This window comes from Nestor notabilis, unplaced genomic scaffold, assembly GCF_000696875.1.
Source record: "Nestor notabilis isolate BGI_N333 unplaced genomic scaffold, ASM69687v1 scaffold12001, whole genome shotgun sequence".
NCBI classification, from domain to species: Eukaryota; Metazoa; Chordata; class Aves; order Psittaciformes; family Psittacidae; genus Nestor; species Nestor notabilis.
In genome coordinates this window covers 19,926-46,216 of record NW_009915183.1, presented here as the reverse complement: position 1 = coordinate 46,216, position 26,291 = coordinate 19,926, and the positions used below count along the sequence as shown (strand labels likewise).

The following is a 26,291-nucleotide window of genomic DNA, read 5'->3' as shown; positions in this document are numbered from 1 at the left end:
TTAAGGCTATGTGAAACTATGGAAAATGTACTTTCCAAGTGGCTTTGCACCCCTCTTGTAAAACAGTTCCGCTGTTGTGTTTGGATGTTCTTGGGATCAATGATTGCCAAATGCCTGTAATTGCTTTTATTTTCAGGATACTGAAAGTCTTATTACTTGCCTGAGATCTTATAGCAAAAGTGAAAACCAGTTTTGTCTTACCCCAAAAACACAGAAGAATTTTCCAAATAACTACACTCATAAGAAGGAAATGTCCAAAAGCTCTCTTTAGAATTTTTATAGATGTATTTGAAAGCTTTTGCGTGTGTTTGCTTTTGTTTGTATTACAATAGCAAAATACTTGTTTTGCCTTAGTTTTTTCTAAGGCAGAGGAGAAATTATTTGATGGCCTTCCTGGCTAGAACACGGTGTTTCCTCACCATGCTCATATCGTGCTACAAAGTTGTTAAAGGTATTTTTCTAGAGTTCCAGCTCAACTTTCCCATTTTTCCAATGCTTTTCAGAAAAGATTCATTTCCCTAACACCATAGAAAATTCAAAGATTTCATATGGCTTTGATGGAAAGCAAGCAAAAATAGGTTATTTGGACTGCTTCACATTGAGTCTTTTAATCTAAAACTAAGATATAATGAAACCAGAGGGGTGCAAACTCACATGTATTGGGGGAAAAAAAAACGAGAGAGGGGGATATCTGGCATCTCGGCAATGCCAGTTGCATCACTTGAACAGATGTAATCACTCAAATGACAGTGTTTCAGTAGGTCCAAAAAACTTTTGTGAATATCTGACTTTCCTGTTCATAATACTGTGCAGTGGATGCTACTAAACCCTGTATTCAACCAAGTTCTCTCACTGTGCCATGTGAAATATTACATAGGGGTTTTTTTGTTAAAATAATGGCAAACACAGTGCTATATATTGGGTAGTGCAGTGAGGTATCTGCTGCTGCCTTCTAATTATTACAGACAGACTGATGCCATATTATTGTTTAGAAATCCACAACAAAAGTCACAGTTTGTACACTTTCAATAATAATCACAGTATGTATTATTTACATGATAAATTAATAATGTGGCTGAGTTATTCTTAAAGGAGCTGTGGAACAATTTAATCTCTTATTTGGCCTGGAGTATATCTGCACTACCATCAGTAAGTCAGCATAATTATTTAGCTGCTCATTAGCTGTTATTGTTTCTAAAGTATTTTAATTTTGCTCTGTAATCACAATTCAAAATACATAGTTAGAGGGAAGGAGGAGGAGAAATACAACTCCCTAAATAACCTTACTTTTGTTTTCTAGAAGTGGATTATTTTGAAGTTCTCCTACCATACTTCAGATCTACTCCAGATTGCCTAAGAGTAGAAATTAGTTCCTCATCTTTGAAATCCTCTTGCTTGTCTGAAGGGTTTCTTTGCAACTTTGTATTAATATTTTTTTTTCACTGAACTGCCTTTAGAATATATGTAGTAGCTAAAACTACCCATTGAAACAACTGTTCAATGTATATTTGATGTGATTACACTCTGGATATTATTTTCCTTGCTTGAAATTGCAGATCTCTGCTATTCCGGTGTTCAGGTCTCCACAGCATGCGCTGTATTTGTGAAATTCATTAGCACTGGGGAATGGAGTTTCCACATAGGTATAGTTTGGCTGTGTCGGTGTGTTTTCATAAGTAACCAGCAGTCCTGGTTGGGATATAGGGACTGAAAATTTGCATTCTCTTCTGCAGTGCTCTGAGCCTCATTTTACAGAGGCAGAGACCTTGTGAATACCTGAAGTTTTTGTTAGAGCAGAAGCTTTTATTTAAAAGAGGAAAAGCCAAAACAAAGCAGACCCTTTTCCATTTGATTTCCCTCCAAAGCCCCTCAAAAGTTCAATATTTGCCCAAGATTTCCTACCCAGTGGCAGAATCCCACTTTCAGAGCTGAGCATATACTTCTTTTCCAGGTATTGCTTCTGCTCAGTGAACATGGGGTCTAGGGAAATACTATTTATTCCATTATACTATATACATTATACTATATACTATACTGGCCTTATTGCTCATTGAGTTCACAAATAAATGACAATAAATATAGTCACAGCTTAAAGTATTTCAGGCAGGCTGACATCCAATAAATTAGTAACGTTAGATCTAGCCTTTGTCAGCATGGCCTCAGTTTGCAACCGATTTGGCTTCCTTTCTCTCTTGCTAAATCTGCTTCCTTATTTTTTACAGATGGATCCACATGAAAATATTTTGTTGAGCACACTTGAAATTAAAAATGAGATGGCTGCCTCCGAGGCGGTGATGGGGCTTGGGGACCCTAGAAGCACTATGCTGGCGTATGACACTTCAAGCATCCAGTACCGGAAAGCTGGCTTACCCAGACACAGCTTTGGTCGCAATGCCCTGGAGCGACATGTGGCACAGAAGAAAAGTAGGCTACGGAGACGTGCATCTCAACTGAAAATTACCATCCCTGACTTGACTGATGTAAATGCCATAGATCGATGGTCGCGCATATTCTTCCCTGTTGTTTTTTCCTTCTTCAATATTGTCTATTGGCTTTACTATGTGAACTAAGAAACAAAGCCACACAGGAAGCAAGAACTGGATTTCTCTTCAAATCGGTTGTACAGCCAAAAGTGGGACTTAGAAAAATTCTATTCAGGAAAAAAAGTTATTTTAAAACACCTTAGTTGCTGGCCCACTCTATGGTCTGTTTTTATAATGTTTTGCTTGTATCTGCTAAATCACAAATACGTTAGGTTGCAGTATGGACATATCCCCTTATCAAAATATAAGTGCATTGTGAGTATGAAGGCAGATTGGATTTTGACAATCACTTCTGTCTCATTGTCCCTCACTCTTGGGTTTTTTTCCTTCTTTTTTTTTTTTATGGCCATTTGAGTTTAGAGATAAAAATTATAGAGCGGCATTTGAGAAACAAGTTCTGGTTTTGACAGAAGTACATACCATTCCCTGGAAAACTGCATATCCGAGTCATGCATCTACACTTAAGAGAGTGTACTAAGTTGTTATCATGCTTACAAAAAACATATACACTTTACCTTTTAAATGTGTAAACTTGAAAACAAGTAGTGCCTATCATCTTTCCAAGATGATGATGGTCAGAGGTTTCCCAACCATATTCAGGTATTTCCTGATATTTATTGAAAGAACCAAACCTTTGACTGGTAATATTAGGGTTGGGTATTTGCACAGAAGCTGAATTAAAAAGCACTAGTTTTGTTGGGATTTTAAAAGAGAGAACATATGCTCACAGTCACAACAGCTGCAGTTGTGATCAGTAGAGGAATGTAGCAATGTTGTAAAAATGCATCAAGTCTGAACGGGTAGATATGCTGCTGGTTTGTGTTGGGGAAAGGAAATCATCGGTCCAAAGTGCCAAAATCAGTTCTCTATGTGGATGCAATTTTGCCCTACTTTTCTAGGGTGAGGAGAGCTGGAGAGCAATATAAAATACAGCACCAAGGAGAGGGAATGCTACATGTATGTAAAAGTCTGTGTGTGTGTATACATGCACACACACATATCTGTACTGTGCAAATGAATGTTGTTGGTTATAGTACATACCTTAGTCTGAAATACACAGAGTTGTGTGATTTCTTCCAAGTTTGCAATCTTTCCAGTGCTGTGCTTGCTACTGTTTTGCTTAACACCTTACGTCCAGTTGATTAAAGGTATCATACCTCTTTCAACAGTAAAGATCCAAGCATATATATTTCAGTGCAAGAAACTGTCAGGGTATTTTCTCAGTCTGGATTAGGCAGTATCATTTCACTTTTTATTTTGTTTTCCTTAATGCGCTGTTTTAAATGGGGGAAAAAAAAAAAGTAGCCATCACTTTAGGAGTTTAATTACTCTCTTGAGTGTTTCAATTTAAAAACTAGCAAATTTCAGGTTTGCTTTAGAAAACTTTCTGAAATAAAAGTGAGGAGTTTTTTTCACTCCATAGAGCTTTACTCTTATAGGCAAAATAGAATAGACAAAAAATTTTGTAGGTAAAGGAGAGTTTGTCATTTCGTCTATTGTGGAACTTTCTTCTGCAATGAAAGAAAAAAATCATAAGAAAATTATAAAAGACTAAAATTCTGATGACTTTTTCCTAAGTCAGGTCCCCAGCATTGTTTGACACAAAATATTTAATGAAGAGCCACATCTGTTGTATCTACAATACTTCTCATCTGCATATCTCTACAAATCTCTGAAAGAAGCTAGAATTCAAGTATCTTCCAAATAGTAAAGGATTTTTTTTCAGGCAGGTGCTTTTTCCCCATTGAAATATTCCTTTGGCAATATTTTAAGGTAGTTCTTAAGAATATTTTTTGTAAAATATTTTTCATAATTTTTTTGTTCTTGCTTAAAAAGAGTAAGTTTTTTACAAGTTTCTGTGGGGTTTTTTTTCCCTGTTTGACAGTGAATGACAGTGATAGGAGGAAACCAATTCTGGGAACTAATAGGCCAATTTTCTGACTCCATTTTGAGCATATCCTATGCTTATTTCTGCTTCAAATGGGAGAGAATAGTCCTGAGCCTGCAGTGGGATTTGCTAGGCATACACACTGCTGTTGCTTTCAGGGAGTTGTCTGTATGTTCACGTACTGCCTCCAGGTTCAGACTCTGCGGTACATAGAGACAGGCTTTCATCATACTATTGACTTTTCAAGTCAAAATGTTGCTTTTTATTCACATACTTAATTTCTGACTGCATTTCATGCATAATGCAATAAGCTTTGTGGATGCATTTGGAATTTCAACTGATAGGTATGAATCATGTTGGATTTTTTTCCCATTTCTAAGAAAAGGAGCCACATCAAAATTCAGTATTTCCCTTCAAAGTCTGTTCTTTAAAAGTGGTATTACCATAAATAAAAACAGTCTTATAGTATTCTTCTGTACAAACTTGTATTTCACAAATTGCTGCCAACTCCTTTTTTATTTCACAGAAGTGTAGTGTGAATACAGGGAGCTCACAGCCTGTTTGTGGATGATAGACATCAAATATAAAACCTTATGGAGAATATGTTAACTCTCGGGATTGGTTTACTGCATCAGCTATTACAAAAACCACAGAGGCTAAATCCTAGAACTGCACATTCATTTATCTGAAGTTACAGTACAAGCCATAATACTCTCTGATGTCACTATTCAGAGAGTGAAAGAAAATGTCTGGTTTCTGCTCAGGTGTCACTAGGAAAGATATATTATGTGTGGGGAAGGAGCACTTTTTGCTTTTACTATGTCCTTCTGGCTATTAACGTGATGTATAAAATTAGTGAAAGAGAAGGATTCTATCATTTTGTACTAAGGCTTAACACTGTGATATAAAGAGATGGGGGTGAGAAAGACTGGTGAGGCACTGTCAAGGGAAAAGTATAACTCAAGCCCAAGGTGAGCACTTTCTCCTCTTCTGAGATACCTGAGTGAAAGTGAGAAATTATGCCAACATACATGAGATACTGGGTTTGCTACATGTGCTACCCTCCAGGTGAAATAGAATAAATTTACTTTTACTTTAGAATTGACCGCAAATGAATATTCTAGGTCTTTTAATCATGTTAATTGTTGTTAGTTTCAATAAGCAAAGTATCAAAGTTAATAATTTAGGTAAACCTTGTAATATAATTATAGTTGCACATTTTGTTGTTCTATTAGACATAATAGCCAGCAATTAAGGTGTTTTCATCTTTGTGAAATTCATGGGCAAATTACGACTATAACATGGCACAGTTTTAATGAAATCTTTGAGATCAATCTGTAAATATATACTGTACATGACTGCTAGTAACTATGATACACATTTTCAGAACTGAAAATTCATGCAACATTTTTCTGTGTTTGCATAAGGAATGTTCTGTTTCTATCCTATTGCAGTTTAATGGCTGGGAAGAAAGACTCAAGCAATGACATTGTCACCATTTCTTTTCTCATTCCCAGGCGAGGAAACCTGAGTCTTAGATAACAGCATGTCGCAGAGTTCTTCAGGGAGTTTTTACATTCAGATAAAAAGGACGTAAAATCTGTAAGGTACAAAAGCACAATGCATGGAGAAAAGGAGTGGTGGTCTTACACCTGGGGGAAAATTGATTTCAGACAAATATGCATTAAAATTAAACCTCAGTTAATTTTCACTACAATTGTTAGACTGTGTTCCAATTCTGTACTATAACACAGTACTAAACATAAGTGAACGGATGTTAAACATTATATGTGCATATGGACATGTACCTAGTTGTCTATATGGGCATATGTGTGTATATATACACGTACTGAGTATATATCTGCTCACACATTCATATGTTGGCCTGTTAAAGGAATAAGCCAATAATAGTTTTGTTTCTACCATCAAGCAGTGTATGAATATATTTTTGAGAAAAAAAAAAGATTAATGTATTTAAAAAAAACCAACTTACTATACAGGGTAACTGGGCATTTCTATATCAGCCAATCAATGCTTATAATTCGTATGGAGCATTGCGCCATTTGACATGATGATAGTACTGTACCTCCTAGCATCTGAAATTAGACTAGTCCTCACATTGCTTGCCTATTTCTTCTCTCTCTTTTTATAACAGCATTGTCCACTAGTAAGTTTTCAAAACCAACAAATTCCTTAGGGAACCAAGAAAAAAAGGCAAAAATATTAACTATTTCTAGAAAATAATCTAGGGTGGGATGGCCAGGGTACAATACATCAGTAGTGATCATAACATTTTGCTATGTGTACATAGAACATACAATGTGAGCAACCATAACTTAAGCTGAACATGTGTAAATATTATCAAATTTCTTAAACATTTTTAACTTCTAATTTGTACTTTATGGTAAGGCAAAAAGCTAATTCTACTTATGGTTTAGATTCATGTGTCCTAAAATTATGTAAATAATTAAATAAGCTGTAAATGAGCAGTCAATAGATACAGTAATTGTTTAGTGACTTTTTTTTACTAAGTACAATAATTGCAGTGCTCTAGCAGAGTAATTTAAACACCCTTTTGCATAAACAGATTTGGATTCCAGATATTAAAAAGTACAGAAAGTACTGTAGTGTAAAATAACCACTGCAGCCACTGCTAGCACAGTCGAATCTCTTGTATGGTTAAAATGTTTGGGCAACAAAGGTTGTAACTTGCCACTCAGTACTCAGATTAGCATATACAAATAGGGCCTGGTTTTCACTTACAATATGACACCTTTATGTTGCTCCAGTGAGTGGAGAGGTGAAGGAATCCAGTGTAAGTGAGAATTCGGCTGTTGGTGATTTCATTACAGAAAGCCTGCATATTGCGTCTGTCTGTTTCTGAAATCTGTATCTCTTACGGTATCTAATAGTAGACTTATATTTTACTTTACAAAAAAAAGGATGTTTGACTGTCATTAGATAGCATAGGCCCCCAAAGCCAAAGAATCTTCACTCCAGAAATTGTTTAAAAAGGAAATCCAATAAGTCACTGCTTAACACCAAAGGTAAAGCTTAATAAAATGCACTAGGAACTTTGTCGAAATTTTTAGGAAGCAAATGGAATGTTGATCAAAAAGACTGCCCTATTCTACTTTGTAAAAATAGTAATAATTTAAATACAAAGTAATAAAAAAATTGAAATAGATCATCTCTACAATAATATGCAACACTAACATTTCATAAGTATAAAATTATTTTCTTTGTAAGTGCTTTGAGAAAAAATGAAACTTAACTGATGAAAAATCTCACCTCTACTTTCATACTAAGGGTTGTATTTTTTTAATGTTTTTCAGACATGAGGTCATCTATTCCAATTTGATAACATTTTGTATGTTTTCACTGTTACTGTCATTTGACAGATACTCACCAGGCTGTATTGTTCGTGGTCTGTCCTGTTGCTTTCAGTTGAAGACAAAAAGAACATTTGAACATGATTAATTCTGACAAACTGACTATGATTTGACTTCTATCACGTTTTTATTTGCATGGGTGTTTAAATGGTTCTGTTAGTACTGTCTTTGCACAGTTCTGATTTATCTTTTTTTACTTAGTACTATTTACTTCATAATGTAGTAATCATCAGCCTTACTAATGACCTTGTAGCCTTTCTTATATGCACATAATGCACATTTTTCAATGGCTAGAAAATGCAAAATACTAGTGGATATCATTGCATCAGATCTTCATGTCTTTCTCAAAAGGACTGCTAACCTCTGGGATATATGAGGTAGTAAAATGATGATTGTAAATGAGTAGCACATAAGAAATATTTTCTTGAATTTAAAATTATTGCAGCCAGTTTCAGCATGTAAATATATAATAATGTTGGCTAGTGTGTAATTCTTGAACTAAAAAAATATAAATAAAGAAAACAGAAAAGATGTACATGTAGTTGTGTTATGTTGGGCAGGCTCTTTTCTCAAAGCTGCAGAGATTACAGTTGTCATCTGAAGTGAATATCTATGAATTTGGGACGGAAAGCTGGCCATTGAGGCATCTCAAGTCTAGGCTTAATATGCAAAGGGGGAGCTGTAACTTGGTGTTAGTTTGCCTATGCAGCAGTCAGGGGGAGTTGAGTGGGGAATATAGGCAATGTACAGTGAGATGCTCACTGCTAGTCACTAAGAAAATACTGAGAGGAGAACAACAACAGAAAATCTCACAAGTTCAGTAGCACCTTCTCAGAGTTGACTCTTGGGAATGTGTTACTGATGGTAAGTTCCTGGTGTCCTCCTTATAGAAATATGGTAGCTATTGGCTGTGGGATATTTCCTTTTATTGAAAAAGGTCGGAACAGTCTTAAGTCCGTCTATATGGATTTAAGATATGGAAGACGCAAGTTCCATGCCTTCCTCTTCCTACTTAACATCTAACAGGAGAGATCCTGGATGACCAAATTATTGACCCTTTCAGGATGGTGCATTTAGCAGGGTTTCCTGTTGGGAGGGTTCTGTTGCATTAAAAATAAAAGATTGCCAGACAAGGAGGAGAGAGCAGTCAAGCGCAGTCATGAGAGGCATCTGTACTGCTCTATCCATCTGCCGACTGTTTGGTACAAAACTTTATTGGCAGTAGCAGGGACTAGAAACTGGGTTTTGTCTCGTGCTCCCAAGATATAAAATGTCCACTAATACAGATGTTGCTTCTAGTAGATCTTGAGCATTAAATAGGCTTCAGAATTAGACTTGCTTGTTTGCTGTACTGAGGGAACAGTACACATCTATTAGTTGTCTTACGCCAGCCAAGCTCTAATAAAATTCACAGCTGTGTTTCCAAACCCCAAGTATCACTACATGGGGGAGATTGCAGGGTTTTCATCAGCTGTACATACCCGTTGTTTCTACCACAACTTGATTCTTTGGTTGATCCAACCAGGGGGAGCAGATGGAGCACCAGAAAAGAGAACAAATGGCCATCAGGCAAAAGGCTGCCAAAGGCTAAAACTGCCAAATCCTCATTTTTGTCTGGAAATGCAGAGAGCAGTTGTTAATTCTTTTTGAAGTTATCCACCTGGCTACACTCTGTTCCTAGCCCCTCAGCAGCACTACTTTAATGACTGATCTCTTCTGCCTCTCTTTTCTGTGGATAAAAAGCACCAGCTCTTCAGAGAAAGAGCAGAGACTGGAGACAGGAAGATCCGTGAGTCTCATGGCTGGTACTGAGGTGAGGAGCTGCTGATTGCAGGATGCTGGCTCTGTATCAGGAGACATAGAACATGAGAAGTAAAATATTCCAGACTCAAGTATGACTTCATCTCTTCACTGTTTAAAATATATCACATCTTCCTCTGAAGCTTCTGAACAGTAGATATAAGTTCTGAAAAAAGACTAAAATGGCAGCATAGTTGCCTTGTTACAAGTATGTGATGTACTGTTGGCCCTTATTTTCAGAGGTGATAACAAGCTTGAATGCAAAGTATTTCATCTTTAAGATTGGTTCGTGATTTTAGGGTCTAAAAATATTTATACTTATTGGTGAGTATCATTTCCAAATCAAAAAGTGACTGTCTACCTTTTTGTCTGTATATAAATGCATGTAATGTTATCACACCCTAATAGGTGTTATATCAAATCCACTGGCACAAAAATAAGACTTGTGCTCCAGAGTATTTGAATAATTTATTCTCCTTATTCTATTCTGAGTTTTAACACTTACTTCATGACTTGTGTAACATGGCCTCTCCTCTATTCAATCTATGTGACTGCAAATAAAAAACATTAATATTGGTTTCTTATTGGTAAATTTTGCTGTTGGATATATTTTGATAGTCTAAAATTAACAAAATATGTCAGAAATTATCTAGCATCACAGTTCTCAACTTATAAATGGAAAGTGATCAAAAACCATGTAGATGAGGCCCTCAGTGATATGGTTTAGTGATGGCCTTGGCAGTCCTGGAGTAATGGTTGGACTTGATTGATCTTAAAGGTCTTTTCCAACCTCATTGATTCTGTGATCTTAAAGAATGAAATTACGTATCAGTCAGATATTGAACAGCTGTGAAAAAATGGGAACTGGCTTCTAACACATTGTAGCTGCTGCATATTAAATAAATGTAATATTAACAACTACACAGCAAGTATGTTCACTAATGCAAATTCTTTGGTTATCAAAATTAATGACCAGCATGACATTATGAATTTGTAATGCTTGTTATTCTTGAAGGATATTTGGAGTGACTGATTTATTATGATGTTTGTATGAGTCTAGGCAAGCAGTAAGTAAAAAAATGATGGTTATGTACAGAAATGGGAGTTGGGTATTCAGGTGATGTAAATTGCTTATGTAAATGGAGATATGTTTGCCTTGACTGAGACTTAGGCCCAGGGCGGTCTGTGTGTGTGTGTGTTTAATTTCAAAGCAAAACTTTTGAATACATCTTATTCTTGGAACAGAAGTGTTTTTTCCCCTCTTTCTGACAGATTGTCAGAGCTGACATACTGCATTCATTTTGGCATTTAGTGGCTAAGGGCATGCTTCCAGCTGAGACCACTTTTTTTAAACTTTCTCTTTTTTGCAAAGAATATAGCCAAGGAAACAAAACTTCTTACTTATGTTCCCTTACAAATGCTTTAAAAACTTAATCATGTAAACTGTGCACATTTTCTGTTTTGGTGCTATTTATTTTTTGAAATGGTACTTTAATAGAGGTATGTTTATATCTATGGATATGTAGAGTCACATATATTCACATTTCTAAGCTTGGCTGATATGTCTAAAGACTAATACTTTCTAAGCCCACGTGCAACTAGTCTGTGGCCTTTGAGATCTCCATGGTAAATGTTTCCATAGATCTTTTCTGAAGGGTCCGGTTGATCATGTCAGTCTTTAATCTTAAACTTTTTGTTTTATGGCACTGGTGTTTATGACGATACTGCAAAGGGAGACCACGGGCAGGCACAGGAGTACAATGCCATGCAGATTACAGGGAGTTAAGTCCTGTCATATGGTCTTTGACAGCAGCAAGAAAGGGGAAAAAGTTCAGTGATAAACCCATAGCACAAAAGCTAATTTGGTCTAGGAAGAATTAGCGCAGTTCTGTTTTTGAGGATGATATTTCCCCTTCTATGTCATGCAAAGAAATTGTATTTTCAGGTGAGAGGACATTGACAGGAGGAGCAATGTGGATAATAAACAGATCGAAACCTATATGTCAGGACAGCAAGATTTATCTGCAAGATTTGCAGACAAATTGGATTGTTTTTTGCTGTTCTTTTGTATTTGTGTTATGACAGATTGAGGCTTTTTTATTGTTGTTGTTAGTCACCATTCAAAAAATATCTGAAGTAGAAACATGGGCCAGACAGGGGGGAAATCACTAGAAAGAAAAAGGAGAAAGAAAAAAAGGGAAAAAAAACCCCAAACCCAGCATGGGGAAATCCAACTCATACCCTCCCAGGCTCCCGAACTGCAACCAAGTATAATCTGCATTGCCTAATTTATTTTCTTTTCTCTGACACATAGAAGGTTTTCAGACTGTAGGTAGGAAAAAATTCTTTTTTCCCCTGCCTCCTTTATACAGGTTTGGAAAGTTAGCTTGAAAACCTTGGCTAATTCCAGTGAATGAGACAAACCTTAACTGTTTTTGGAAGGGTCTCCAGATCCCTTTAAGGAAGGTTAAGAATTATTTGTTTGCCTTCATTACTACCCATAGCAGTGTGATTACTGAACAGGTTTGACATTCAAACTAATTAAGGATGAGAGGGAAAAAAACAAAAGACAGACCTTTATGTGAAATCCAAACTAAAATTTACAAAAGGAAGAAGCAAAAAAATGGAAAGGTCAGGCAGATGAAAAGTAAAGGATGTTTTCTCGCTCATGCTATAAGATTTTAGAGTAAATACAAGCTGCTTCTCTGGCATAGCATGTTTCTCTGTCTTTTAACTGCAGCCTAGCCATCCATCACCTGGTTTTCCTGTTTCAGATTGCCTACAGGAGAACCATATGAGATAATATCTCCTGGTGTTCATGAAAGGAAAAGATGTCCAGCATGTCTGTAGTTCTTCCCTAGGGGTGTATTTTGCACCTGTCAGTGTCTGAAAACAAATACCAAATCCTACTCCCTTTACTCCGGTGAGGGACCTCGGCCCCAAAGGATTTCACAAGGTGTTAAGCACCTCGTTTTAAAACAAGCACTTCCTTTTACTGTGCACACCCCGAGTGGTTAAAACAAGGGAGGAAGCAGGGGAAGATCTTTGTCCTTTAGTGACTGAGATAACAAGACAAATCTGTTGGGCTGTAAGTGCAAATGTTTTGCTTGGATTTTGCAAGGATTCATGCATGTTGCTGAGCTGAAGACTACACTGTGTGTAAAACCTGTACAGCACTGAGAACAGAGTTGGCTTTGCTCATTTGTCCTGTGATTAAAGTGGATTATTTACTTCTAAGGAAATAGAGTGATAGGGACATTGGAAAATACAGAAAACCTTATTGTAATGTCCTATACCATTCTTCTTTAGCAGAGAAGACATGCAGAATGCCTCTTACTAGTTTCTTGTTTGAGATCTGTCTCTAAAAGAGGACAAGAACTGTGGGCCAGTACTTTTCTAGCTTAAAAACACATGGTAAGTATTTCTCTGTCAGCAATTTGTAGTGCATGCAGTAATAGATTAGTTTTGAATTTGTGTCATTAAATTTGACCTTTCAGAATCCTTCTCTGCTTTTTGAAAACATGAAATTATTTTCTTGTATATCCTCATAGATAGTTGGACTCCTCAGTTATGATTTCAAGGACAAAACAGAAGTTCTCTTTATCATTAGATGAATCTCGTTCTATCAGAAATATGTATGGGAAAAATATATGTATTTTGTATATCTGCTCATGAAAACGTGGAATTTGTTTTATGTGGAAAATGTTTACTATTGTAAATTCCTGCAATATATTTGGATTTGAATTTGTACAAAATATTTATTTAAAGAAAATATTCAAAACCCAGAATTTTTCACAATGCAAATGGGATGTTGTTGTGTTACGACATTATTTAACACTTTATTTTAAATGCTATTTTTATATCTTAATGGAAATGGTTTTCTGTTCTGGGAGATTCCATTCTTCCTTTCAACTAAAATAATTTTTTATTTTTCATGTCAAATATTGGGAGTTCAGTTGAAAATTTGTTTTTTCTTTTTTCCATCAAGATGTCTGAAAAAATAAAACCCAAACACATCAGCTCAGCAGGCAGTTTACCACTGAAGTACTTAGATTTGGCATGAGGAGGAAGCAGGATTGTAGGAAAAGACAAGAAAACTAGGATTGACTTGACATATTTTTAAACTCTCAGAGTCTGCATGCTTTGATGATCATACCTTTAAACTTTCTGTTTCGTTATATATGATTTATGATTGATTTAGCTGATGTTTCATTTAAAAGCTTAAAATTCTCATGTGAGAGTTGAAGGTATAGCTCTGAGACCTGCCCGATAAAGTGGGAGTATGATGTTCCTGCACGGTGATGTCTCTGCAGATTTGTCCTCCTCAACTCTGCTTGCTCTAACAGGTAGGACCCATGAATATGCATGTCTATGAAACAGTTGGCTGCTTTGCACTTTGTTTGTTGCACTCATGTCATTTTGCTTTGAGGAATTAAATTCAGATTACCATAGCTTTTGCATATTTTGAATTTAGATGGATGCTTTGGAATGTCTAAAAACATTTGCCAGATAGACAATAAGCCTTCTGCCAGATAGGAATTTGTCTCAGGTTTTCATCTCATGTGGTATCCCCCCTCCTCTTGGAGAGAGAAGTGCCCGTCTGCTGTCCCAGAATGGTTGGATGTTATGTGGCACAGTGAAGGCAGCAAAGTGTGTAGTCGCATGCTGAGGACATTGCAGTGCCTAGGTCATTGATACCTCTTAACAATTTGCAACAGAAAGGTCCTACAAGATTACTGTTGCCCTTTGCCTTTCAACTATTGTTACTTAGATGTTAAGTATTACATTGATAGTATTGTAATACCTTTTCTTTAATTATATCATTAATTGACAACTGAAAACCATGATGTAACTGGAACACTTTTTTACTGTTATTTCAAAGGACCAAGTGACAGAATGGGAAAATGTTAAATGAAACTTGCTTTTCAGAGATCCAAGCTAATAATGTCCTTTATAGTTTCCCAGGTCATCAAAGGCCTATAAGAAGTTAGGATCTATAATTAAAGATTCCAGGCCCTAAATAGCAGTGGATTAACCTGATTATTTCATTAAATGTAGAGTGCATAGATCCCTGCACTGAGTGGACATGCTAAATACACCTGTGTTTTGGAAATGAGCACCTTTAATCTGCTTACAATTCCTCACCTTTCTGTACTTGCTCTTAGGTGTCAGTCCTCGGTAGCTATGAACAGAGTAAACAGACACCCACAGTCTACCTACAAGCTCTGTGTGAAACAACCAAGTAACAGATATATCAAAAATAAAAAGTGTCTTTGTAGGCACCTGGTGCCTGATTAATTTGCAGCAAAGCTGAGGAAGGCAGTGCTCATGGCCCTGCAGGTATTGCTGGATTTTCTTACTGCACCCATTATGATAAAGCATTACCAGCACAAAAAACTGTCAGGTGGTTGCTGTGCGCTTAGAGGAAAAGGTTGCTAGTTATTAGTCAACTGAAGAACTGTACTGCTATCCTTTGTATGTATTTTCTTTCTTTTAATTTCTTGCTCTCAGAAAGGCAAGGAAGGAGAGCTTCCATTTTGCCGTATCTTTCTTTTACCAACCAGCCAACCTCCCTGTTGTTTCTATCTGATTTCAGGTAAGTTAGTGCTTCAACAGGACATTCCTATAAGACGAATAGACCAACATACCTTATTTCATTGGAACCAGCTCCTTTTCTGACTGCTACAGTTTATTATGGTTAGTCCATTGTAAATTACATGCTGTCTCCAGGGACCTGTTCTGTACTTGAAATATCACAAGACTGCTGTCATGCATAATGCTGCAGAGAGCTGCTAAATTTATATCCACTAAAAATGTGCTTTACATTGCAGTGTGACCCACTTAAACTTTGATGCATAAATGGGTTGCTTTTTCTTTTAAGTATTATCTATTATTGTCTGTTTGTCCACAGCTTTAACTTGCTCAGAAAAGGCCCTGGGACACTCCGTTATTTGTGCTTGGTGTATAGTGTGATTATAATTATTTTATAAAACTTGGACATACTTCCAAATTCCCCTAGAGACAAAGCATGCAAAGGGCAATTTTGTCTGCCAGCCCATGTAAATTCTATCAGACTACATAAACAGACAACACTGGCAGGTTGGCTCCTGGAGCTTATGGTTTCTTCTGCTCCTAAGCAGTTGGCACAGCAAGTAGAGAGGAAAGACTGTGAAGCACAACTTACAATAACAGATAGATAATGGCAGTTTACTTGTTAGTTTCAAAATGTGTCCTATGAGACAGTTTTAAAAGCTTTATTTTTTTTTTTCTTTGTGTGTGAGAATAAGAATCCTTCAAATTCCAGCCTGTTTTTAACAAAACGTTAAAAACAAAGGATAACTCTCTGATTCTGTGTTAAAGTTCTCCTTCTCCTCAGAGGGGAGAAAGAGAGCAGGCTTAAGCCTGAAATGCCTTCAGGATACTGTATACCATAAATCATCATCTACAAGGAGTACATCCGCAAGAATTCTGCCAGAAAACATTACTGTACAATAAGAAAAATATATGGCAAGACTGTTATTCTACTAATTAATTGGTTTCCTGATATGGTTAAATAGCTGATAATATGTTCTACTGAGTAGACATTTATAAGTGAACATGGGGAAGAAGAGAGGCAAGTAATGACCATCTTAAGATGGTCAAAAATGGTCACCAGCACTTATGTTCCTTTCAGGCAAGAAGCATCTCCTTGGTCATAAATATTTCCACACAACCTAGGCAGTTGCACTAGATGAGTTTGGATTGTAGGTCCCTTCTGACTGAAATATTCTACCCGACTCTGCTCTGCTCCACTCCACTCTACTATGGTTTTTGTCCTAAGAAAATGGCACTGCATCCACTGGACCCAAAATCTGTGATTCTGAATGGATGTACAGTGATAATGGACTTTTCTGGACCATAAGCTCAAATTCCACTCTTGGACAGGCATAAATGGGTGATGAAAGTATGTCCTCTTCCTGCAGATGTCTTGGCACCACATGTTATAATTAGCTGAATGTTTGACTGGAGTTACATAACAGTGAATGTCTTTGCAATAGTAAATATCAAGCTGTGGCTGCACCTACCCCTTCTTCCTTGGGAGTCCTTCTTAAGAAAATATTCCTCTTTCTAGAACAGAAGAGGACTGGGAAGTTACTTAAGAAACCCAAGGGGAGGACGCCTCACCATCTCTGAGGGCTCCTTCTCTTTGCCCATTCAAAAGAGTGCAGAGGTGAATCTTGAATCATCTCGTGGTCTTTCTTTAAAATTGCAACCTCAGAATAGTTATCCTGATCTTTTTACAACATTGTGTGTCCAATTCCCTTATTTTTTAAATAAAGTTAGGTGTATCTGTTACCAGCAATGCACCAAAAGTTGCATTCCAATTGAATTTAAAATGCTTCAAAAGCACTTTCAAAATGTAAGGCCTAAATGTTTGTTCATCTGAAGACTCGAAGGGGTACTAAATACATATCAAACTAAATTCTGTAGCAGATACTTTCCTTCTTTAAGCAATTTGCTAAACATATCTTTCTGTGCATAAAATACCCCTGTTTATGTGCAAGTGTTTGCAACTTTCTTTTGGCCTCAGAGCATTGCATTGAGAAGATATACTCAAATGAGACTCAAAGAAATGTACAATATAAATATCACCATTTCAAATGAAGGTAGTGAAAATGTCGACAGTCTGGAGCAAAAAGTTCGATTCAAAGTTTGAACCATTCTTTTCAGGCTGTGTGAAGTCTGGGAGCTAATAAGCTCCTCTTGATCAGCTGGACATCAGGAAAGTTCATGCATAACCTGAAGGTTCATAAATAATGAAAAAGGGGTTTTTCTAAGCTGATTTTTAATGAAGAAACAGAGCTTTCAGAGGTTAGTTGTTGAATGGGAAAAGGTTATGTAGACTGTAATTACTGATCTAGGAAGACAACTGGAAATGTAGTACTATTTTGCTTCCATTTTTGGGCTACTCATGGGTCGGAAAACAGTTCAACAATTTAATGAAGAGCCTCAACTCAGAAGCACAAGCATTCCTTGGCTAGATCTGATGATTATGTAGCAAGTACTTAAAATATTTCAGAAGAATGCTAAAAAGGGCTCTTTTCAGCCTTTGTAACTATCAATACTCTAAAACGGGATAAGAACACGAAACAGGTTTAGCAAGATCCTTTTGCTGTTAGTAGTAGCTTCCTACCATCAGAAAGGATGAGCTTCACAGAAGAGGCCCTGGGAGACTACAGGGACAATCAGCTTACTGCAGGTCTGTAGTGTGCCCTTGCAACAATGAGGCTAACAGTATGTTGGGCACTATTAGCAAGACAGCCAGCAGCTAAAGGGAAAAGTCTCTCTTGACGTACGATGGCAATGTGTAAATAACACATGTGGGTCAAAAAGTCATCTAAAAAAAAAGTAATCTGTTCATAGATTGCTGCTCCAAAGGCAAGTTGTTCATTTTGCCTCATTTATCCTTTTTTCATTGCATTGAAAATATTATAGAAAATTCAGTGGAACTGAGATTACTTTGAGTGCAATATAAGCAGCATCATTAAGTTCTTGTTCATACAAGTACTTCCCAAAATTCAGAGTATGTTCTATATTTAGAGTGTCACATTACTATGGTGTAATTGGAGGAATATTTAGAAGGGAAAACTTTTATTTTTTACCAGACTATCTTTTTACTCATTTTTGTGGAAATCTAAAATGACCGTAATCTCAATGTTAAGAAAAGGAAGTATCTAGAAGAATTGATATTACTTGAAGCAGTAAGCCACATTTAAGGGAAAATTCTCTAAGCCCAAGCATTTAGTTCCATTACATGAAACCACAGCCCACTTACTGCAAAAGTGTGATTCAGATCCTTAAGCAGTGTACATTTTCTGGGATTTCTAGGTTTTAAAATTCAAGGTAGCCTTTTTCTTACAAGCAGTACGTTGCCATGTGATTTGCCATTCTTTTGGCAAAAGCTGCATGTAAGAATCAATTTTAATTGTTTCGTCAGTCAGCTGCTGTTCTGCATCTTAATAGCTGCTGCCTTAACTACCTCTCAGGTCTCTTGTCCATCAGTATAATATCACACAGTTGCTACTTTTTAAGGACAGTAAAGGAAAGACTACTCCTCCCAGGTTTCAATCTAAACCCCATGATTTTAGGATGGAAAGAAAAGGTTTATTTGTATTACTATGCAAATATAGCAGCCTATTATCTAATTTGTGTTTCACTTGGCTTGCTTAGGACTTTTATGCATGTCAGTAAATGCTTTGATAAATGTTACACACGAAACAGCATAGAATTGTGCTATCTGGTCACCATAGCTACTCATAAGCTAAAGTCAGATAATGAAGCTTTCATGTAGGTGGTAAAAAATGGGGATGACACAAAGCAGGGTGTTACTGGCTTGGATCTGTACCTCAGTCCTAAAAAGCACTGATACAATCTGAGGCCTTCATTTGCTGTGGTCTGCCTATGCCAGGATCCTCTGACTTCGAGTCTACAGCTAAAGTTTTGGCACCCCAAGGAACAGAGTGAACTTATGTGTTCTTCTAGGGTCAGAAGCAGAGGCAGCCTGGGGCACAGTGAGATGACCCCTGCAGGAGCCAGCATGGTGCACTGACCTAAAGCTGGAGCTGCAGCAGCTGCAGAGACTTGACTCTGAGCTCAGGTAGATCAATCAGATCTCTCAACAGTTTCACTAAAGGTGCTTGGAGGCTATCTGGAACTGGCACTACTGTGCCAAGCAGCAGCATCCTTGCCCTCTGCAAGTGTGGTGTTAACAAAAGTTGTCTCAGTGGAGGTGTGCTTTACTCTACCTCTGGTAGGTGCCATGAGCAGGTGTTGGGAAAAATATGAAAGGGCAATTGTAGAGTGATATTTGCTAGCTTCTAGAGAGTTGTGGCTCAAGAATTCCTTCAATCAAAGATGGTATTCTCTGCTTAAGATACCTAGGGGATTCTTCTTCCGTAAATTAGTATATGTACTTTCTGAATCTATATAAACTTCTGAATCTATGCCATGCATTAGCAATAATGTCCATAGTTTAGTTTGTGTGAAGATGTTTCTCCTTTTGGTTTGAATTTGGCTCCTAGTCATTTTATTACAACAAACAATTAATGTTGCTTTTAAGCTTTTCCATAGCACACACAATTTTCTAGATCTCTATTATATCTCCCTTTCCTGTGTCTCTCTACCTCACCAGGCTAATGATACCACTGAAGTTTTAAAGTACAAGGGGAAAGATCACTGACTCTCCACTGTGCATTCAGTATCTGGTTGTGTTAGAAGTGTGACAAAAGTATCATAAACAGTTTCAGTTGTAGGAGTGTTCTCTAATAGGTCTATTATTTAGGAAGCTGATAACAAAAAACAAATAACCTAATGGTAGACATAATATTTAGAAGCAGCCTTATTCGTGTTAGCTTTAAAGTATTTGCTTTAGAAAGTGATTTGATGATATTTGATGGTCTGAGTCACCATTCATATGAAATTCTGTTGATACAAATAAGCACTGAAGAAACTATGGTCATATGAATATACTGATAATTAAGAAATAGCAGACAGAAATAGCTAGATGGCTAAGTCCAGGGTGTGCTATGCCAACTGGGGTGACAATTTTGACTCAAGGGAGAAACCATTTTTTTTGGAATGCTTTCAGCTAATTTATTATGATTATTTTTTGAAAACCTGCCTCCTACAGGTACCATGAGTTCAGTCACACTGGAGTTAACTGCAGAACTTACTTCTACTTACTACTAATAATCATGGGATTTATGATAACGAATGGAGGAGAGGATGAAAACCACAAGAGAAAGGGGCAGAATGATAGCAACTACTCTTTCTCTGCCTTAAACTTACCAGTGAGGGAGAGAAAACATACACCCTCAGAGGGAAGCAAACCTAAGGAAATCAAAAGGTGATAGAATAGAGACAATACAAAAACTCCTTTTAATGGAGAGGCTTGAGAGAAGCAGCTGTGGTGTGGTGGTCAAGGGCAAATGTCGAAAGAGGGGAGGTCATGGGCTGAAACTCTATGGACATTTCCTGGGAAGATCCCTGCTTTACCACTGTAATAGTTGCTCCCTCTGGCCAGTGGTGTTCTCTGGACTTGCCCTGTTACTTTTCTTAATGCCTTAAAGGTGCCACCTGTGGCTCCTTGGCTGGGGTTTAGAAGGATTTTTGGAAATACAGGATCTTGTTTTGGCCCAGATGGTCCATTGTGCCCATCTGCATGTCATTCCTTGCCTGGACCTGATTTTGCTTGAGCTCCCAGCATCTACAGGGAAAGTGTTTAGACAAATTGCTTGCTTGTTTATCCTAGTTGAAGGAAACCTATGCTCCATGGGGCTGTGTTTGGGTTTTGTCTCTGACAATGTGACTCCTCTGGTCCAGAGGAAAAGCCTTTAGAAATGGTAGGGAAGGCTGCCTGAAAAATGGAAGCTCTGTTTAAATTACAGGGGTTTGACATTTGTTCTTTATTCTAAACTGAAACAAATTAAGACCGTGCAAATTAAGTTTGTGAAAACATCAGAGAGAGCAACAATGGAATAGCTGCTGGGAGCCTGAGGTTCGAGATGTTCTTCCCGATTTGTGTACGTCATGGGCAATGTTCCAAATCACCCTTCATTAATTTGATGAATATTTAAAGAAGTATGAGAAATGGCACAGAATACCAATATCCCAGCAATTAGGGCTTCAACCAAAGGTACAAGAGGTGGATATTTGTCCCTGTTCTGTGTAAATCCTTGCTCTGACTAGAAGTCCCCACTAATTCAGTGCAGTTTTGTTCTGAATAACCCTTCTTAATTATATATCTCTGTGCAAAAATGCTTCAGAGGATCTTTGTGTATTAAAAACATTTCTTCTGAAAATTTATCAGTGTATTCTAATACTCAATAGCAATACAGCTTTCTGTGAATGCTTTGGAATGCTTCACAAACAGGCACTGAACATTTCAACAGAAAGACAAAATTCTGTAACGAAGCTGTATTGGAAACGAGTTTTATCACACTGTGCCTCATCTCAAAGAAATGCAGTGCCTTTTGAACACTGGGCTAACATAAATTAATACCTTGATTTTCAGCATATTAAAAGATAAATGGTAGTTTATTATTGATTCTATGTCAAAAGAACTCCTTCCTCGGATTTATGGCAAGTATATTTAAGAAAAAACCCACACACAGAAAACCTGATGTGCCTGCAAATGCATGTTTGGAAAGCAAGAATAATGACCTCAATTGAGTTCCATGGACTGTAGACATAACTGTATCCTCTGAGAAATTAATTATACAGATGCTGACTTCTAAAAAACTGGATGGATTTGTTTGAGTCAAGCTAGCAATATGCACGAAAGAGCAATATTTAAAGGCAGAGTGACAGAGGGAGTCTGATCCTATATGATAATACAAGAGTGATTTCTTTTTATTTTTTTTATGAAATCAAGCTTCTGTTTTTTCCAAATTTTTCTTTGTCTAAAGCATTTCCAATAAGTTGTCCCACTGTCATTGGGTGGGTTAATCTTGAGGTAAAATGTTACTCAGTGTGCAGTGTTAGAAGATCAGAATATAGTCCAAATGAAATTGGCAGCTTCTCATTTAGCTGATATTTGGAGACAGGGAAAGTTAAATGTCAATGTATAGAGACTTCAAAGATACAGTCTTGATTCAGTTCATCCTCTCTGAATTTTTGCAGCCTGGAGGACATAGATTTTTCATTTTCATTTTAAGTACCAGACTGAAAGACATTAGGAACTACATACAGAAGGTATGATTAAATACTTCTCCAAACATAGATTTTCAAATCACTGCAAAATGACATGTGCAATCACTTAAGTACCAGTCAGTACAAGGCATGATTACTACATGAGTATGTATCTGCTGTCACCTCATTTTATAACCCACGAAGTAGACTGTAATAGTGGCTCTCCCAAAATGATTCTGTCGACAATGGCTCAGCAACACTTAGAACCCTGATTTTGTAGCAACTCACAGATCTTTATTATGTGAATTAGGAAGTGATAATGTGAAGTAAGTCTCCTTGGGTTTTATTAGGTTTACATGATGCTCACTGAAAAAGGCCACATGCAAAGTCCAAGTCTACCATCCTGTGACACTGGATACTTATTTTCACATGTGTTTAACATTTGCCTTAACTTTATTTTTTTTTTTTATTTTTGGTGGTGAAATATTCAATAAACTCTAGACAGAGATGTTTTAACTGCTTAGGAAAGCCTATACCATATATTTAATTATATATTCATACAGTATTATAGTGCTCAAGAATATATCATTATTGTACAAGACACAAATTTATGGATGAAATCACAGTGATAAACTTTAACAAATAAACTTGATATACTGAAGCATTTTTCTTTCATTCAATCCAAGGAAGGAGTCTGACTGCAGTATTTAAATTCAACCTACATTAGTGCTGACAGGAGAGGAATGAAGACTCCACTACATATGCATTTCTGGATTATTCAATTTAACTCTTGAAAACATCTTACAAAAAAGAAAGAAAACCTTAGTTATTCCCATTTCCTTTGTGGATTTGGTTTTGGTTTGGATTTGGGTTTTTACATATATGTAACTTCCTGATTTTCATCAAAGAATAGTTTGGTAAAAATAATTATACACCAGAAGACCTACAACTTCACATTCAAGGCTAGAGCTTTCATGGCTTCAGTATTTGAATAATGTTGATCCTAATGGCTACTTGGTGCTTTTGGATAGAGTAATTAAACTTCACAGGGAGGGGAAGGAGTACTGCCAAAACATTTTAAGTGCTATCTCAGCAACATGGAAGACTCGGCATTTCCCGCTGTCATTTTTCATTCTTGAAGTACCACAAACATATGCTGAAGAAGTATTTCAAGTACTTGGGAACAGTAGCACAATATACTATCAGCTCAACTCCTCTGGACATTTTTATTTATTTTTCTAAATTAAGACACTATACTTCATGAGAAACTAGTGCTGACCCAGGTAGTCATCACAGAAAGACATACTATCCTTTCCATTACTGTTAAGCAGGTGTATTCACATCCCTCCATCATCTCTATTCTAGTAATCAGAATAGGAATAATCCTCCTGCTCTCTCCCATATTATACTGCAGATACCATGCAAACTGCTGTATTCCCAGAGACAATCTTTAAAGTCTAGTCTTCCTTTTTCAGATTTCTTAATTTGTCCCTGTATTTAATCCAGGAAACAGCACCAGGAAAGGGGTGAGTATATTATTGCAGTTTAGCACCAGTGTTTCCATTGACTCAGTAAGTTACTGAGTTCCTGGAAGAGATGTGGTTTGCATATATCCTCCACCATTTGGAGTGTGGGTGGAAGGCATGCTTGAACTAAAAGTGCTAAAATGACACTATTAATGGTTTTGGATGATGCTGCTTCTATGAGAACAAAATAACTTCAGCCAGTTCATCATTTTGTCTCCAGAAAAGTAACAAAAGGACTTACTAGTGTCCTTGAAAAGTCAGGAGTGTGTGTGTCTGTGAACAGATACATACCCATGTGTTTATACAGACACACAGAGAAAAAAAATTCCTTGCAGTGAGAACAGCGGTGATTTAAATTATTTCTGTAGTGTCATTTATTTTTCCATGCTTGCTTAGAGGTACTCTCAGTCCTAAGCTAGTTAATACAAATGGGAGCAGGAGAGAGAGATCCTTCTGCCTCTTCTTTGCCATCCTAATAATTTCTAGCTCTGTAATAGGAAACCTCCTTTACACGCATCTTTATAAACTGTACAGGCCGTTGAATCTGCTTTGCCTTTTAAGAATAGTGCGCAGGACACTTAATGCGGCACTAGTTTTCAGTGCTTCCTTTTCTCTTTCTCCCTATTAGTTAATTTGGGCTGCTGGAAAGACACATCAATGACTCTGATAGAAGGCCCAGGAAAAGCAAAACTGGGGGGAAAAAAAGCTGAATCTATCACTAGAGCAGTCCTTCTATTCATTTGTTATAAAAATTGTATTTCCTGTATGTTTTCCATGACAAAAACCATGCTGAGCTGCCTGCATGGCCCTGCTGTCAGAGAGAAATCAGAGGTCCAGGTAAGCAGAAGGCAAGGTTTTTTGTATGAAACAATGAATTTCGTATGAAACATAGAATGCACAGTTTTTTATTCTATGCAAAGACCTCAAATACATATTTCTGAAAAGGAAGATCAGTGTGCTTTTAGCAAGGATGAAACTGTCACTGACTTAGCAGCAGTATCTCATGGTGTCACAGCTTCCCAGAGTCACCCTTCTGGAGCCATCTGTGAAAGGACTCTGGCTTATAATCTCTTCCTTTTATAATGATTTTCTTTAGAAATTATTTTTAAAATACTGATGAGTTATTTTTAACAGATGTTTTCTGAAGCTGAATACTAAAGCATAGTGTGGATTCAGCAATAAATGCCCTAACAAACTGGAGCCGAGAAGAGAAAATACCAGTGATAGCCAACTTTCTGTACCAGACTCGGTGCCAGTACTCTAGAGCCACACAGACATCTATCTCCAACTTCAAGCTTATGATTCAAGACACACTTATTGACATACATCAACAATTTCTCCTCCAAACAGTGTTAAAAACAACTTTAGATACATTTTCAATTACTTTGTTTTTCATTTAGTCATGCTTGAAACTACAACAGCAACAAATCTTTTGTTCTTTCTCTTCTTTTTCCTTCAGGTTGGTTTCGTTGATACTGTTTTTTTGGTTTTTTTCTCTTCACACCATACTGCAGGTTTGCATGTCTCAGAGCCAGAGAGAAATTGATACTGAGACGTGCTGAGAATGCATTGTAGTTACCAAGGAAGTGGTTTCCCAAGCAACAGTAACCACATGAAATTTGACAGAATTTCTTCCACCGCAAGTATCATGTTTGCAGCTTTGGAGGAGGCAAAGTGTGGGTAGCATAAGTGATTTTCTCCTTGTTAACTTCACTTTTTGAAGCATATATGGTGGTATTTCAGTCTTTGTTAAAGAAAGAGTTAACTTCAGTTAGAGCTGATTGCTTGTATTTGCGTGTGTTGTGGGTTGGATTTTTATGTTCCTTCTAGCAGACAGATTGTGGATGTGCCAGATAGTCCTGCAGCATGTGGGCAGATGCTAGAGGCAACATTCTCAGCTGTTACACACTCAGTGATGATATTTACCATTCAAGAAAGCCATGCCAGCACCTTGGTTTGCTCCAGTAAATTGGATGAGACAGTTGCCAGCTTGATGATGTCAAAAAGTGTAGGAAATATGTACATGTCCAGTATTAGTGGAGGGATGTGAACCAAGGGAAATAGAGGGGCAGAAGTCCCAACTCCTCTATGGCAGGGCAAACAGATGACTGTGTGTCAGCTGGGCCACAGTCAAATAAGACAGTATTATAGTTCTTCTATTTTTATCAAGAAATGACAATAACACAAAAAATGTAGCTCTCTGAAGACTGGTTTAGTTAATCCTTGTTCCTAGAAGGAAATAGAAATGAACAGGTTCAACATCTTAACAAGCAGTGCTATTTAGTATATTTTCTTAACAGAAGTGTAACTAACGTTTGCTAGGTGGCAAGACAGTGGCCAAGGTACTGAAATGAAGGGTTCAATCCTGTATGACAAAGAAGCAGAGGACTTGTACTTCAGTGAGTTTTAAGGATTAAGAGAATCTATTTTATTTCTATAATTTGTCTTAAATTCAGCAATGCCTCTTTATATC

General features: G+C 37.0%; 1 protein-coding gene across 1 annotated transcript in view; it reads left to right on the top strand.

Annotated features, from left to right (window-relative positions):
• GABRB2 (gamma-aminobutyric acid (GABA) A receptor, beta 2) overlaps window positions 1-3,196 on the top strand; it is a gene marked incomplete at its 5' end in the record, with an annotated part of 63,336 nt that extends 60,140 nt beyond the window's left edge. The window contains one exon of the mRNA XM_010024004.1: window positions 2,223-3,196. Coding sequence (XP_010022306.1) covers window positions 2,223-2,570 — 348 coding nt within the window. The remainder of the gene's footprint in view (window positions 1-2,222) is intronic.
• Window positions 3,197-26,291: the final 23,095 nt, after the last annotated feature.